The sequence below is a fragment of the Benincasa hispida genome, chromosome 1 (assembly GCF_009727055.1).
Source record: "Benincasa hispida cultivar B227 chromosome 1, ASM972705v1, whole genome shotgun sequence".
NCBI lineage: Eukaryota > Viridiplantae > Streptophyta > Magnoliopsida > Cucurbitales > Cucurbitaceae > Benincasa > Benincasa hispida.
The window spans coordinates 80,163,757-80,179,570 of record NC_052349.1 but is presented as its reverse complement, the minus strand read 5'-3'; the positions used below and the strand labels follow the sequence as shown (position 1 = coordinate 80,179,570).

The 15,814-nt window shown below is 34.4% G+C and overlaps 3 protein-coding genes across 8 annotated transcripts; 1 reads left to right on the top strand and 2 right to left on the bottom strand.

Moving 5' to 3' along the window:
• Positions 1-1,234: 1,234 nt before the first annotated feature.
• Positions 1,235-4,550, bottom strand: LOC120091143 (B-box zinc finger protein 22). The gene is made up of 3 exons (XM_039049016.1): positions 4,051-4,550; positions 2,548-2,979; positions 1,235-1,920 (listed from the first exon to the last, which is right to left on the bottom strand). Exons 1-3 carry the CDS (start codon positions 4,231-4,233, stop codon positions 1,639-1,641), a joined length of 897 nt encoding a protein of 298 aa, XP_038904944.1. The 5' UTR covers positions 4,234-4,550; the 3' UTR covers positions 1,235-1,638.
• Positions 4,551-6,176: 1,626 nt separating this feature from the next.
• LOC120091896 (E3 ubiquitin-protein ligase CCNB1IP1 homolog) lies at positions 6,177-10,855 on the top strand. 5 transcript variants are annotated; one of them, XM_039050071.1, is made up of 9 exons: positions 6,177-6,414; positions 8,188-8,313; positions 8,434-8,506; positions 8,794-8,839; positions 8,956-8,986; positions 9,180-9,435; positions 9,534-9,697; positions 9,894-10,131; positions 10,495-10,855. In XM_039050071.1, exons 2-9 carry the CDS (start codon positions 8,244-8,246, stop codon positions 10,499-10,501), a joined length of 885 nt encoding a protein of 294 aa, XP_038905999.1. In that variant the 5' UTR covers positions 6,177-6,414; positions 8,188-8,243; the 3' UTR covers positions 10,502-10,855. The 5 variants fall into 5 exon arrangements, with proteins under 5 accessions (XP_038905999.1, XP_038905984.1, XP_038906008.1 ...); XM_039050056.1 differs by having other exon boundaries at positions 9,864-10,131; XM_039050080.1 differs by lacking the exon at positions 10,495-10,855 and having other exon boundaries at positions 9,894-10,135.
• A 256-nt stretch (positions 10,856-11,111) lies between these two features.
• LOC120091881 (NADH kinase) lies at positions 11,112-15,260 on the bottom strand. Of its 2 annotated transcripts, none has more exons than XM_039050041.1 (5): positions 15,003-15,260; positions 13,885-14,130; positions 13,231-13,311; positions 11,886-12,037; positions 11,112-11,802 (listed from the first exon to the last, which is right to left on the bottom strand). In XM_039050041.1, exons 1-5 carry the CDS (start codon positions 15,156-15,158, stop codon positions 11,385-11,387), a joined length of 1,053 nt encoding a protein of 350 aa, XP_038905969.1. In that variant the 5' UTR covers positions 15,159-15,260; the 3' UTR covers positions 11,112-11,384. The 2 variants fall into 2 exon arrangements, with proteins under 2 accessions (XP_038905969.1, XP_038905976.1); XM_039050048.1 differs by lacking the exon at positions 15,003-15,260 and adding an exon at positions 14,217-14,496.
• Between the last annotated feature and the right edge of the window lie 554 nt (positions 15,261-15,814).

Here is a 15,814-nt window from a genome sequence, read left to right as displayed (position 1 = left end):
AAATGGAAAGAAGATAGAGATGAACATTGAATGACAATCTTCATCTACACAACTTCTTTTTTTAGGAAAAAAGGTACATGACAAGTTTGCCCTTGTTCATGTGTGAGTTGTCTATAAAAGAAATTAAATAAAGTGGCTGATTGCAACCATTTAAAAAGTACAAGGGATAACTGCTTAAATTAAAAGTTCATAGATGTAATTATAACCAACCTCATAATTCAGGAGTGGTTTGTGCAATTTTCCCATATTTTTAAATATACCATTAAACATTGTATTAGATGTTTGTAAATATTCTAACTAATATATGAAATATACTAACAGTATATCATAAATTTCATTCAGGTAGTAAAAAATTTCAATAACTCACAACTTAACAATAATATATACCACATTTTAGAGCCCACGAATTTTGTTTGTTCTTTAAATAATTTGATCTAATTCATAGCATAATATGAGGTATATATTCCCAAAATAACTAAATATACATGGACAGATATGAAGAAATATGCATAATATATAGCTCAATAGAAACAAGACTAATTAATTCTACAATTAGCTGAAGTTAAATATATATGAGAGAGTACGTGGAATTATATAGATTTGAAACAACCTGAAAATATTTGAAATATCGGTATATGTTTTGGAATGAGCCTCATATTTATACATTAAAAAAAGGGAAAAAAACGAATTTTTGAAACCAAAATCCTAAAATAAAATCATGTTAAAATGCATTCTCTCTTCAATTCAAAAAGAAAAAACTATATTAAATGGATTTTCTCTTTCCAATAGAAAATAGAAAAAATCATATTAAATACAATTTCTCTCTTCATAAGAAATGTATTTTCTCTCTCCAACATTAAAGGAATTATATATAAAAATGGATATTAATAAATGAAAAGGTAAAATTATCCCAAATTAATACTAAAAACTTTCTTTAAAAAATTCAAATTTGAAGACATTTATGAAATATATGACCAAAGATGATTTGTTGTGTAAAAATCTCTCAACATATATATGTTCTGGCAAAGGACCTAAGAACAACATTTACGGAAGCCCATCTAAGCACATTTTTGCATGAAAATTCTCAAATAAAGGAACAAGAATCCACAGTATAATAGCAGGATAAAGCGAAGTCCATCTCCTGGCCTGAAACAAGATCACATATTAAATATAATAATGAAACGCAATGAAGAACCAACATGATCTCAGTTGAAGAAGTAGAGAGAGAATTCAATTACAGAACCAGGAAAGAAGTCAATTACATATGCACAATGAAGAAGAGGTACAGGACTAGAAATGGCCAAGACATAACATTGATTCTTCATAATTTGTGTAAAACTACAAATAATCAAGTAGGTCAACGTGATTTGAAACATAATCATTTCCATATGATGTTTGAAATAAATCTGAAAAAAATACCTAGAAGGTCAACTAATGCACAGGTTTTATTTCTACATCAATGTAACAAATCCTAAACTATAGTGGTTACGTTACAAGGTATACATTTCAAGCGATAATCTTTGGTCGTGTCCACTTATTATAACTCAATTGTAATGAAAGCCTATAAACACACAACAAACCGGGCTGGGGTTCGTTCAGAACGCTGGCAATGTAGTCCCAATGCTACAGCTCACACATCTAGAACTGTCTTCTTCGTTTCGAGAATGTACCATTATGTGAGCAATGTTGAACCTTTTCTGAAGAACAGGAGATGTCAGGAACAAAAACAGCACCATCCATAGAATTATGGTAACTCCTTGGCCAGTATAAGCCTGATGCTGTGGGTGGAGAGGGAATCTGAGGCACAGTCCAGGAAGCCTCTGGAACCTGAACCGAGCATTCATCGTCATTGTCCAGTTCGATGTCAGCAGCTCTTAAAACTGGTGATGAATCAGAATCCCCAAGCTTACCACTATCAGCCTGATATATTTCACCAAAAAGCAGAAAGTTATGGTATCAGCATTGGCAATACTATGTACAACTTACAAAGCATATTTCCTCTAGTCAGTCCACTTTCTTGAAGTTAATTTTTATGAGGATGGGATAGTTACATAACAACCCATAACAATCTATAAACGTCCTACAAAAGTTGCATCTTAAAGGTCATCAAGCAATTTCTAATTCAGAATAGCCCTATACAAAAGATATGATTACAGACTTAAGTCCTCAAGAGTTTCCTCCATTTATAAGCATCGGCACTCAGGAAACAATAATTTACTAGTGACCATGCCTAAGCATTTGTTTTATCTCTCTCCAGTTTCTATCAGCCATGAAGGGTGTATCGTCTAGATGGAGAAAAGTATCCAGGCTACACAAACATGTTTACTTATAAGAGTTTTACTACGTGAGTGGCATCCTATGAATAGAAGGATTTTTGAATTCCGGAAGAACACGAAACAATATCAACAGCTAAGAGTGGTCAATATTCTGCAATCATGAACAATTGACAGGAGTGGCATTCCATATAAATGTAATCAAGAGTTCATCATGGATGATAAAAGTCTACCATTATTTAAAGTTCATTGCATTAAAAAACCATCATCATACCTTGGATGATCCGTTATCCATATATCCATAGTTTTGATTAAATCCAGTCAGATTAATAAGTTCATCCATTTGCCACTGTGAAAAGCCACCAGAAACAGAATCTCCGCCTCCAGTAAGCAACGTTCTATTTTCCATAAAGTCCTCAGATCCACCTAGTACAGACAAGCTTCTGCTGAGTTCACCAGGAGAAGGCATCGAGAATTCCCTTTCAGACAGTGGTCTAACTTTAATCTCAGTAGACTTCTCTCGAGAATGTGACTTAGCCATGGAAGAACAAGCAACAGGGTCAGTTGGCTCGAGCGCCACTTTCACACCAGTAAGCAGAAAGCGCTGATGTCCAGTTACAAAAGTATTTGCTGTGTGTATAGCAACATCACACTTTCTGCAAAGTAATGCTCGATCCTCTAAACAGAAGATATAGCCACTAGCTTCCTGCAAAAAATCCCAGATGATTCAGAAAGGGTAACAGTTTCAACTGATAAAGGGCCTTGAAAAAGAAAGGAAATTCACTATCTGCTGACATTCTCCCAAGAACATACAACAAATATACTTCCAATGTGTGCACGAGGTAGATAGGAATAGGAGGGGAGATGCCTATTTTTTAACGGCACCGTGAACTTGAACTGAATGATCCATCATAAAACAGACTACCCAAACATACAAAATACAACAGAGACGACAGAGAGAGAGGAGGAGAACAATTCAATGGCTATATATAACCCCTCAACTATCCACAAGTAAGAATGTTTCAATTTAATCAACGATGATAACTGCAGGCACCTCACAATTGTCTTCATCCAACCCATGAACCCTAAACTACTATTACCAAGATTCTTCAATATACTGATATCAAGTTGTATGATCAAATAACCTGTAGATCCCTGTCACTAATAATCTTCACTTACTAAAGCCCTCGTGCTGTACATGAAAGCATCACCAATTAATTCACGTGCCATCAAATAACATGTAGTGCTAATTCATTCGTTATACTCTCTTTTAGACTTCTCATCACTGACCTAAAACATTAAACACGGTTTCCTCTTTTACCAGATTGGAAAACATTCATCACCCTTAAAAATCTTTAAAATCTATTTACCATCATTACGAACATCTAAACTGACCACAGCTTCATCTGGAGCTGGAACCAACTTTTCTTTCCTTTGCCAGTAGGATTATGATTATCCCTACATAAGATCTGGACATAAATATCTAGAATAAATTTAAAAGAAAAGTATGGAGAAACTCATGAGATTTGGCAAACATATTCAATCACTCCTTGATCTTTCATTTTGGGGTGGATACGTAATCATTCTACTTCAGCCTATGAAACTCATTTCAAATAACAATCAAAATTTATCATAGAAGCTAAGTCCCCATCTTACTATTAACACAAAAAGTTGACTCCAAACTATTCATTAACACATCCCAACTCTCCAGACCCATCTGTCTCGATTACTGAAATGGATGCAACGCCAACAGAGAGTGAGAAATTATAAGTCATACCTGGCAGATGTCGCATTTGGGCATCTGAGATGAAGAACCAGAGAGGGGAACTCTCTGATGCTTGCTTGCAAGCTTGTTGGCCGCATGAATCTTCTCATCACAGGCCCAGCACAGCGCCGCCTCATCAGCACAACACAGAACGGTCGCCTCAGCCATCTCACAGACATTGCACTGAATCTTCATCCTCAAATCTCTCACCTTCTCTCGAATCCTCTAAATCCCATTCATCATCATTGAAACTCTGTGGGAAAAACCCAGAAAAGAAAAAGAAAACTTCCCCCTGTTACCTGATTTTCACAAGAATCACAGCGCTAGTTGAAGGTGAGAAAAAACCCCTTTGGAAATTGGAATTAGAAAGAAAAAAATTGTTCGAGCAAAGATGGAAACGAAAAGGAATAAGGTTCCTTGGGGAGCAAGTGGATGAAGTTGAGGAGAGGTTTAAGAATGGGATTTGATTTGTGATTCGGAGTGTGAATTCAGACTGATATTTTGGTATCAATTCCTCCCTCCATTTTTGTCCACGTTGCACCTCTGAGCTCCTGTCGTACTTCTTCACCCCCACTACGACATGTCGTCTCGGTCTCCTCCTGATATCATATTCAAATACTGACTGACATTGTCTTTGTCCAAATCCAATTCCAAATCTCTACGATTAATTAATTAATTACTTCACTCGTTTTATTCATGTTCTTTCTTCTATAATTTTCTAGAAAAATCTACTTCATCTGAATTCTAGCCCCAACTTAATTAACAACCTACTCATTATCATTCTACAAATTAATGGTTTCATCTTCCCTTTATAATTATTCAATTAAAAATAGAAAAATATCATTTATGGCTTAGTTTCACAATAAACACATTTACTCATCCACCAACTTAAGTCAACTCGACTGAGTTAAGACATCCACCAAAAGGTTAAAGGTTCAAATCTTCATCTTACGTGTTGTTGAACTAAGATAACATTTAATCATTTTCTTCCAGAATTCTCTTACTATTTTTATAACTCATCTAATCACATCTCTCGAAATTATACAACTGTTTGATTTCGAAAGAAGAATTCAACTGTCTAGAACTTTGAGCTTGAATCTAAAGTCTTGACCAGGAGATTCGAAGGGAGAAATAAACACATATATTTGGTTAAATAAAAAATTTAATAATCTACTGGAGGTTGATATTAAAATTCGGTACCAATTGATCTTATGAAGTGAGTCGATCTCTTAACTCTTATAATTGAGTCTATAAATCGACCTTCATATTTAATCAAACAACTCTCTAATTCTTGTACGACAAAATAGTTATAACACTAGATATTTTCTAATGTTCAACCGGAATTGCAAAAAAAAAAAAAACGTATAATTAAAAAAATATATATGAATCAAGAAGAATCCACCTCTATTCCCACCCAAGCCAAGCCAAAAACTTTCTATTTAGGAAAAGGGGAAAAAAACAGTTAGAGCACTAACTTTTAAATTTTAAACCCTAATTTTTATGTCAACTTCACCCGGCTCCTTAAAAATCACATTCCCTATCTACACACTCCATTTGATCAACAGCACATGCATTAAAATTAATTATGCTATTGTCATACTTTTGTATAGATTTTCATTTTATATATAAATTTGTTAAAGTTATGTAAAAATAAGGGCTAAATAGTCACTCTGAATCGGAATGGACCGTCCAAAATAAAAGGTAAAAAGATTAAGAAAATATATTAATAATATAATATATAGGATTGAATATCCCTTTCTTAAAAATTAGGGAAAAATAGGTTTTTGGTATAATTTCAATTTAATTATTGAATTTCAAAATGCTACAGATTTAGTCCTTAAATTTTGAGTTATGCTTTGATGTAGTCTTTTTTAAGTTTCAAAATGTACACTTCTAACTTTGATTATTTGCTAAATATACACTTTAAACCTTGATAGTAATGTTTATTATTGAATTAAAAATAACTATGGAGTGACATTTTAAAAATAAATTGAATATCAATGAAAAATATAGTGAACCAAACAAATTATCATTCTTTTAATTTATTCCCTAAAAATTTAAGAATTATAACGAGTGGGATGGTAATTATTTTTCCTATAAATTTGGTTTGCAAATTTTATTAATCACGCCACCGAACTTCTAGGTTTGTCTTTTTGTCTATTCGCGCAGTAATAGAGATAGCAACTCCGAAGAACATTTCCCGCCAAATTCGATCTTCAATTCATCGGCCGTTTTCGAGGTTTTCATTTTCTTCATTGTTTTCAAGCGTTTATACTCTTGAGATTGTTCAGATTCGCATTTCTAATCGAACACGGGAGAAGGCTGAAGACTAGAACCGGTATTCTCTGCAGTGAAGATTTTGCCGAGGATTTCAAGGTATAATTGCCTCTACTTCGAAGATTTTCTATCGTTTAGCTTCCTCGCCCTTTAGAATCTCACTGGAATTTTGTTTCGAGTAGTTGGTGTATGATCAGAGAGTATTTCCGAGTTTCGATTTGTATCGAGTGAAATGTTATTTCCTATTTCCAAGTTCCGTTCCTTTTCGGTTGAATTTAATTCACTTTCTTCCAGTCCTGCGAACAAGATATTTTTGTGTGTTCTATTGTCATGTCAAGTCAATTGTTGTTTGTTTGTTAATTAGCTCGTAATCTGGAAATTATTGTTCTTCCAGTTTCCCTCTTGATATTCGGGATTTCCTCCCTTTACCCCCTATATTTGCGAAAATAAGTGGAGGTAGAAAGCAGAGAATGATGTTGAGAAACCTACTTTATCAAAAAGTTTGGAACTATTGATCAAAACCTGATAACTTCCCCGTTAATTTTTTGTTTGATTAATTGTGAATCTTATAGTTTACCCGTGCCTTGTCCTCGCATAATCGAAGAGAGCCTGCTCTGAGGATTTTAACGTACGTTAGCACCATTTATTGTTTCACATTAAATCTCCTCAAGAACTTCAAAACATGTGGTAGAATCGTAGTTTTTTGTCCTCTAATTGAAGCTATGAAGGATTTTTGTGCCTTTAGTGGGCCTAGTATTTCCGGCAATTGCAAATGGTTTGTTTTTATCTCTTGATTCTCTGCATGTTCAAAAGACAAGATTTTTTAATTTCCTAGTCCTGTCGATTTTTCTCCTGTGGACTGGAATTGTCGATATATAATATAAGCCGAGAAAATGGAATTCTGACGGGAACAAGTACAGCTGTTGCATTCAAGTTCTTTGGTTGGTATCTTATATGTTCAATGCAAAGAGCTCGGCATATCCTCCTGCCCCTGAACATCTTAAAACAATAATATCCGATTTAGATTATGAGTAACTGTTTCTGCCAGAAAGCAATCACTTGACAGATGTTACTGGTTCTATTGCTTTCCATTCTCATGGAATTTTTGTCCTTTGATTATATATAGCTGTAGAACCTTTAGAAGATATGTTATTTCCTGAATTTTTTGGCCTAAGTGGGAGAATTTATTGAAGTTCGGTATGAAAAAACTGAACTATCTTTATATCCATCATTTAGATGGTAAGTGATTCGCGGTAAGATATCATAAAACCTCCAGATTCCTTTTGGCAAGTAGAACTTTGTCTCTGTGGAGAGGGTGGAAGCTATCCACTGATATCCTTTTACCATGAAAAGTGCTTCTGGTATTCACAATTTATAAACTTGATGTTGGTCAAAAAGTGATTTCTATTTGATTTCTGGACTTACAGTGAACGTTGAAAACTTGGATCGCTGATATCCTCGCAACTTGGATTAAAATAATTTGCAATTTTTCTTCTTTCAATTTCTGATCGATTGAGGAAAGGGAACCGAATAGTTAAAACGACTGTCGCTGCTATATTTCAAATAGTTTGGCATCTTTTACATGGTTAAGAACCTCAGATTGCATAGTTTCCATTATTTAAATTGATGATTACAATGTGAAGTACTATCAATGCCGTGTATCCCTTTAATTTTAGCGAATGGTAAGCCCTTTAATTTTAGCGAATGGTAAGCGGTTCCTTTGTCAGGCTATGGTATAGAAATGATCTGCAAGGAACAACCAAATGACCCGCGCAAATTTCCTTTTTGCACAAATGCTTTTAGGATCTTTGAGAACTGAGCACAAGAAACACCAGTGTATGACAACCCTCCCGTGTATGATTTTCATTACAGGGTCTATGATTTCCCTAGCATTCCATGGAATTAGAGGGTACTTCTGAAGGTTAATTATGAAATGCAATGCTTGCTGGAGGGAACTCGAAGGGCGAGCTGTCTCCACAACTTGTGGTCACCTATTGTGTATCCTAAGCTTGTGAAATTTTTTTGTTTCCATCGTTTAATTTGGTGAAATATTTAACCTACTATTATTATTAAATGTAAGCGGTTTGGTTGGATAAATTGTTCCTTAATGGGGTAAAGGCACAGAAGATGCAAGCAAGATCCTTAGCAATGATGGAGCGTGCCCCATTTGTGATCAAGTTCTTTCTAAAAGGTGCAAGGCTTTTTTATTATGACACTTTCAAGTCTCAGCATTGCTCAACTTTCATACTGTTTAAACAAGGTTTGCATTAGATTACCAGTGCACGGTTGAAGAAAAAACGGAGATGTAGTTTAATTAACTCTATGTAAGAAATGTCTTAGAGGACCGAACATCAGATCTACCATTCAAATCAGCTTCTTAGAAAATATATCTCCATTTAGACAACTTATTTTTCCTTGGGTTTACAGATTCAATGATAATATGATTTCATTCTCTTACATCCGGTTTCTGTTTAGCAGCCTCATGAAACCTGTGGACATCAATCCGAATGAAGAATGGGCAAATGTGAGTATTTTCTTAAAAGGATTGCATTTAGCTTGGTCAAGTCTTTAGATTCTTCTAGCGTTTCTCAACTTTTTCCTTGTCTATTACTTTGACATTCACTACACAAAATATTGCAGATGGCCATGGCTGGCATATCTCCTCAGACATGTATCCTTTGGAATGATCATCAATGATACAAAATTATAATAATAAATAATAAATTAGTTTCCAAATTCTTGAAAGCACTGCCTTTCCATTTTTTTAATAGTTGAGAAGGTTATTATTGCGGTGATGCATTCTCATTGTATATAGTAAGAATATGAAACATAAGTTGTCGTTAGTTTCCCTTGATTGGTCCCAGTGATGAAAAGTGCATATAGAAGTGTAATGTTCTATATTGGACAAAAGGAATTGGAGATGCAGTACAAGATGAACAGACTCATGGCGCAATGCCGACAGAAATGTGAGGTAATGCAAGAAAAGTTTACTGAGAAACTAGAGCAGGTACATGCTGCATACCAAAAAATGGCCAAGAGATGCCAGATGATGGAGCGAGAAATGGAGAATTTAACCAAAGACAAACAAGAGCTACAAGAGAAGTTTGCTGAAAAATCTAGGTCATCTCCGTTCATTTATGCTTCCGACTTGTTAACTGATTCCAGAGGTCATTTTCTGTTTTCAAGATCCTGATCCAGAATATTCAATTGTATGTTAGGCAGAAGAGGAAACTAGATGAAATGTATGATCAATTGAGGAATGAGCATGAATCACTAAAACGTTCGGCGATCCAGCCGGCGAGCAATTTTTATCCAAGAAATGAACCTGATTTGTTCTCAAACCCTGTTAATTTGATGGATAACAGAGAACCCATGAGGAAAGGTAAACTTTTTCTCTTTCTAATTTACAATAAGGAAAACTTTAGACAATTGATGTTTTCATATCATGTTTCTCAGTTGTGACATATGCACTGTTTAATAATATCTCATCTCATGTACTGCTCTCTCTAGTAGTAATTTTCCAAAACAAGTTGACTTATTTCTTGCAGACTGGGTGGTTTCTGCTCCTGAAACTCCAGGACCAAGGGAAGAAATATGGCCAACAAGACAGAACAGCGGGAACTCTGGTCACTTCGACATCTCCGTTGGGTCACCGGCAAAACAAGCTGCTCCAATGACAATGGAAGCTGGGAACAGAAGAGCTGGAGCTCACACTGCGTTTGGAAGTGGAGTTGGAAACCCCTCCATGACTCTACGAAATTTGATACTCTCCCCAATCAAACGACCTCAGCTCTCTCGTCGCCCTCAAATGTTCACGTAAGTAATATAATATCTACCTCTCAGCTACGGAATCTCATAATTTTGTGTGATTTCATTTGCTACAAAAAAGAAAAAAGAGAGAGAGAGAGAGAGAGAGAGAGAATCATTTCACTGTTTTTACGCAAAAAGTTTCCCTATCTAAAATGGTTGGATTTTATAGGCATTGGGGTTGGCATTATTTTAACTTTCAATTTGTCCTTTCCTTTTGTCGGTTACCATTCAAACGCAATTTAAAATCACTCCAAACTAAATAAAAACTCTAAGATATTTCTTGAAGTTTCTTGTTGAGAGTAACATTTAAGCTCAAAACTTCTCCTACATCCTTCCTCCTCTAGCTGATTTGTACTACTGTCATTGTAGATTGTGAGATGAAAGTTAACTTGTTGACATTTGGTGGGCAAAAGGGCAGATCAATTCGCTTGCTTGAAGGCTCTCTCTTCTTTGTTTTGGCAGTTTTGAAGGTAGTGAAGGATCACAGAAGAAAATAGGATGCAGCTTTATTTTCTCTTTCTTTTCGTAATCATTCGGCTCATGAACCATCGAATATTACGTAGATTAACTCCCAACACCTACACACACAATTTTTTTTATTTCTTGCGTATTTTCAATGCATGAAAGAAAAATGAAAAACCCCAAGTAACACAAATGTAGAAATCATTATCAACTGCAACGTTATGCAGGCACCCATCTTCTGAGGAAGGGCTGTCGTTGCTTCATTTCCTGCATGGAGCGTTTTTTCTTTTTTTTCTTTTTTTTTTTTTTTAATAGTCTATTGCCCATCTCCAATCATAGCTCTTTAGGGTATCAAACTTTTGTCTAACATGATGAGTATTTCCACATGTTGACATAAAGAGTGAGTTGACATTATCATTTTATCTTTATAAAGTTGATAAAGCATTTAAAATGTTTCTAAAGTGAATATAATATAAATATAAGCATTTTAACCCATTTTAGTTTAAGATTTATTAATTTATTTATTTTAGAAAATTTGGGTTTATAATTTTTTTTTAAAGAAATATCCATCATTGATATTTCCACAAAATTGAGACATCATCGACCTTTCAATACTCACTAATTCTATATATACATAAAAGTGAAAAAAAATGCCTCACTTTGTCCATCAGATGAGTGTTGTTGATGATCTCACAAGTTGATTCACAATCTTGAGTTAGAAATATAACCTAAACTTCATGCTCAATCATTTTCTCAAAACACTTCTGTTGCCGACTCATCTACATATATGCAGTTATCTACAATTTTGGATATGTCTGATGCTCTGAAGTTTCTCCTGTTTCTCCTGCCCTCACCGTGTGCATCATTAGATGCGGCAAGAAAACTCTGAGACTCGGAGCCTTGGAGGATATTTCAACAATGTCACCATATTCAATAGGATGACAAATATGAGAACCATCAATGTAAATTACACCCTCGTTACAAAGCCATGCCATTTCAATCGATTGATCAGGCAATATCGTCTCGTGCATAAAACTGGACAGTTTTCCTGGGGCGATGGGCTCTCGTACCATGTACTGAAGCTTTCGAGATAGAATAGGCATAGGAAATCCACCTGCAGATAGCATTGCAGCTGTTGATCCAGCAGCAGTCGAAATTCTTAGACCACTCGATCGACAGTTCAATAAAGGCGAACAAGACTGCTCATTCCTAATTCTGTAGAGTGGAAGAGGTTAATGAAGATAACTCAAACATAAACCAAGAACATTATAGAATAATGCAAGAGTACAATTTCTTACTTGAACGAGAATCGAGAGACCGACGCAGGACACGGATGTGCAATTAGTACATCGTTAAGAGGATATTTTGTGAGCAGCTCCGAATTTACAGATAAAGATATCCTTGACAACTTGGAAGGAACTGCCTCACCACTGAGGATGCTGTCTAATACCTGTATGAAGTGTATTTGCCGGTGATAACTAAAAGCATCTGATCTTAAAGGATTGAATTTTACATGAATCCAACTACGTAACAAATTAAGATATCCATTACAATCACTCCTTGTGCCTTTCCCAACAACTTATCCCATTCTTCCAACAGCTACAATATTCCTCAAATAGAATACAATTTTAATCAACATGTTCCACATTTTTGTTAATATCAATCATCTCCATAAAATTATGGCTTTGATAAGCAGGAATTCCTCCCATATTTTACTCAAGCCTTAATGCATTATGTGGCTACAACCCTTACCCTGATGCTAATTTGAGCTTCGCTTAATTGGTTAATGCATTATATCTTCGACCACAAGGTCAAAGATTTGAATTTCTACCTTGTTATTGGGAAAGGGAACCCCAACCACAACTCTACTCCATGACTTTAATTCTTTGAGGCTCCTTAGTCATCTTAACCTTTTATAAATTTTTTAATGAACAAATTAAGAAATATTCTCCCAAACACTTCCTCCTTTCCTTCCTCTAAGCAATCTCTTCCAACGGCACTGTTCTCTTAAAACTTTCATTCATCTTATTGTCCACCATGCTACATTTCTTTTTATACAAAGAAATTTCATTCACATCTTTCAATTTTCTTTTTAGACTTCCCACAATTGCAAAATTCTTATTTCTTACCCTCCCTGCTCATGTTCACTAGTAATCTAATTTGATGGCTTCCTTTATCTGGTTTTCTCTCAACTTATAAATGGTCTTACTAATACACATTTATATAAAGATGAAACCCCTTGGCTAAATGCCTCTCCATACAAAAAAAATGCATTGGAAAGTTTATAGTACCCTCTATATGCTTCATCGAAATGAAGCGGCAATTGCTAATAAACATCCAAATAATAGATAATATACCATTTTTCGAATAAGGCAACATCAAATTTAACCAATAGAATAAGAGTCAAAACTCATACTACTCGAAATTAGATACCAGCCAATTCAATCATTTGAAAGCACAAATTCTTTAGAGCTAAATATTGTTTTCCAAAACCAGATTAAATTTAAGACCAATTGGATAAATTGACATCCTGCTTCATCCTGTTATTGCTAACATATATAGATCATTGTCAATACTAGAGAGCGATGGAAAATAGAGATCCAAAGCCAAACACTCTTTGAATGCAAGGTAAAGCAGACTTACTTGCTCAAAGTTATTGACAGTGGCAGCACAGAGATGGCCTGTGCTTCTTGAAGCATCAAACTCATTGCTGAACTCTTCTACCTAGACCAGAAAACATCTGGTAAATACTGTATAAGGTAAAATAAAGGTTAAAAATTACAAATTTAGAGGTGTGTTTATTCCCCAACCTTAAAACATTTCATTGACATCTTAGACCTTCAAGTTATGATTCTACATGGAGGATAGTTCGATATAATACAGTATCATATTTTATAAAAGGACTTTGATACATTGTTTTCAACCAAGATTGCATGTAGAGTTCAAGTTATCCAATTGTTCACATCACATCATTATGCTATTTTTCTACCCTGTTGTGCCGAATCAACCAATACGATGTTCTATATTATTATTTAGACAACGAAAGAGATTGCATATACTCATTATTCAAAGGTCAAGGACATAATTGAAATCCTATAAATTTTAGGACTAGATAGACACAAAAATCAAAGTTTAAGGACTAAATTTGTATATATTTATTTATTTATTTATTATTATTATTATTTTTTTTTTTTTTAAGAGAAACCGGGATTTCCTTTTCAATGTAAGAGTGATTTAACTAAAAGAAATCTACACCAATAATCAGTCCTTTCCAAAGGAATCAAATCACAAAGTTACCTCATCCACTTGTGTAGGATCAGAATTTACTCCGAGAACAGGAATGGACTCATCCAAGAAATGGCTAGCCCGCAAAAGAGTGCCATCACCACCAACCGTAACGACAAGATCTACGTTGCTAATTGGCTCAGATAGATCATTGCGTAATACAGGTTCCCAATCCACATCCTTCTGCTGCAAGATATCCTTACAAACATTTATAGCTTCCCTGTGCACTTCATTCCTGTTCTCGAGATGGCGTAAGATCTGCAATGATACAGACATCCAACATAAATCAAAACATGACTCCACTAACAACATGATTAAAAAAATGAAAATTTTCTCTACTAAACATGACAATTCATGATCTTGGGAGAGAAGAAATGGCCATATGGGAGCCGAAAGAGGGAAATAAACAAGTAGAACAGCCTCACACAAATCTCTAAGATGTCAGTTAATTTTAAAACCAACATACTGCTCTCAACATATCTAATCTAATTCCAAATGCTCTGACTTGAACTTGAATAGAAAAAAGGATGACTTGAATGCTCTTAGAGAAGGCTGAAATAGACACCAGTCACATTTCCCTAAAAAGTAAATAATGCCCATTGGAAGAAGTCCTATTTGAGTCATTGTCATCAATCTTCAATCAAATTTTGAATTAATTTCAAAATATGATAGTTAGCTTACCGCACCCCAATACTTGTCCACATATATGTCTACTCAAGAGATAAATGAATTCAAAATACATATTATTGTAAGTAAAGCACAACAAATTGATAACAAAGACAAACAGTCAATAATACTTCATGTACATTTTTTCCATATTAAGGCAACCTACTTGCTTAATCCAATAACAATTAGAACTTAAGTGGAACGTAGAACCCATACTTCAAAATTTCATTACTATTTTCACTACCCAAACGATCACTACGAAATCCGACGTGAACTAGAGTTAAAAAGCACAAAAATCCAATGTTTGAAAGTTCAAGAATATTCCCACACATAATTGCAAATGCCCATCAAAAGTAAATGCAGAAACCACCAAGAAAGTAGATTGGTATCGGAAACCATCAAGAAATGAACTTCCACAAAAAAAGTGATGGTTTGAATAGAATAAAAATCGAATGAGAATTAACCTGTGGGGTGGTGACGCGAGAAAAACCATCAGAATGGAGAACAGGGTTGGCATCAAATGGCTTTAGAAATAGAAGCAATCTCTTCATAGCCATTCTATTGCAGAGAAAATTAGGGTTCGGGGGAGAAAGCTTCGAAATGGGACGAACGCACAACATGAAGTGCAGACGGTGCGGAGATCGGCGTCGGTTTCTGATACGTTCGGCCGATTCCAAATTCTTATCGGGTCGGGTTAGGGTTTAGGGCTTTTTCTAATAATTAAATTAAGACAAATCTAAACAGATAGAAAAATAAAATTAAATAAAAATAACATGAATAATAACGCTTAAGTTACCTACATGAATTTTTTTATAGTCATATTAGTCCTTAATCCTTTTGATTAGTCTCAATTTAGTTTTTTTTTCTTTTTTTTTTTAAATATAATTCTTGATTTTACTCTAAGGTTTATTCTTGGGATGATTTGAAAAAATCGATCAACTCAACCCAATTCGTGGGTTGGGTTATCAATTCATTTAGGTTGGATTTAAATAAATGAAAATTTTATGAGTTGGGTTGGTTTATGAGTTCACTTAAAATAACTCAAACCAACCCGAACTTATTATTAATCTTAGAATTTATATTTTCTTTCTTATGATATAATTATATATACATATATTTATTTTAGTTTTATTTAATTTCTTTTTTTGTTTGGCAATTTATCTTTCAAAAGCACATAAAAATAGTTTTTTCAGCACTTTGGGAAAAAAATCATTATATAAATTGAAATTATATTGATATCTTAAAATATATGAAAATAATTATAAAACTTTTATGT

Excerpts from the sequence above, each read along its gene's own strand:
- LOC120091896 (XM_039050056.1), top strand. The coding sequence starts at position 8,244 with ATGAAATGCAATGCTTGCTGGAGGGAACTCGAAGGGCGAGCTGTCTCC. Across the intron at positions 8,314-8,433 it reads AACTTGTGGTCACCTATTGT|GCACAGAAGATGCAAGCAAG; the intron begins GTATCCTAAGCT and ends AATGGGGTAAAG. Across the intron at positions 8,840-8,955 it reads CGAATGAAGAATGGGCAAAT|ATGGCCATGGCTGGCATATC; the intron begins GTGAGTATTTTC and ends AAAATATTGCAG.
- LOC120091143 (XM_039049016.1), bottom strand. The coding sequence starts at position 4,233 with ATGAAGATTCAGTGCAATGTCTGTGAGATGGCTGAGGCGACCGTTCTG. Across the intron at positions 2,980-4,050 it reads CCAAATGCGACATCTGCCAG|GAAGCTAGTGGCTATATCTT; the intron begins GTATGACTTATA and ends GATTTTTTGCAG. Across the intron at positions 1,921-2,547 it reads TGGATAACGGATCATCCAAG|GCTGATAGTGGTAAGCTTGG; the intron begins GTATGATGATGG and ends GAAATATATCAG.
- LOC120091881 (XM_039050041.1), bottom strand. The coding sequence starts at position 15,158 with ATGTTGTGCGTTCGTCCCATTTCGAAGCTTTCTCCCCCGAACCCTAAT. Across the intron at positions 14,131-15,002 it reads CTCGCGTCACCACCCCACAG|ATCTTACGCCATCTCGAGAA; the intron begins GTTAATTCTCAT and ends GTATCATTGCAG. Across the intron at positions 12,038-13,230 it reads CTGTCAATAACTTTGAGCAA|GTATTAGACAGCATCCTCAG; the intron begins GTAAGTCTGCTT and ends CACTTCATACAG.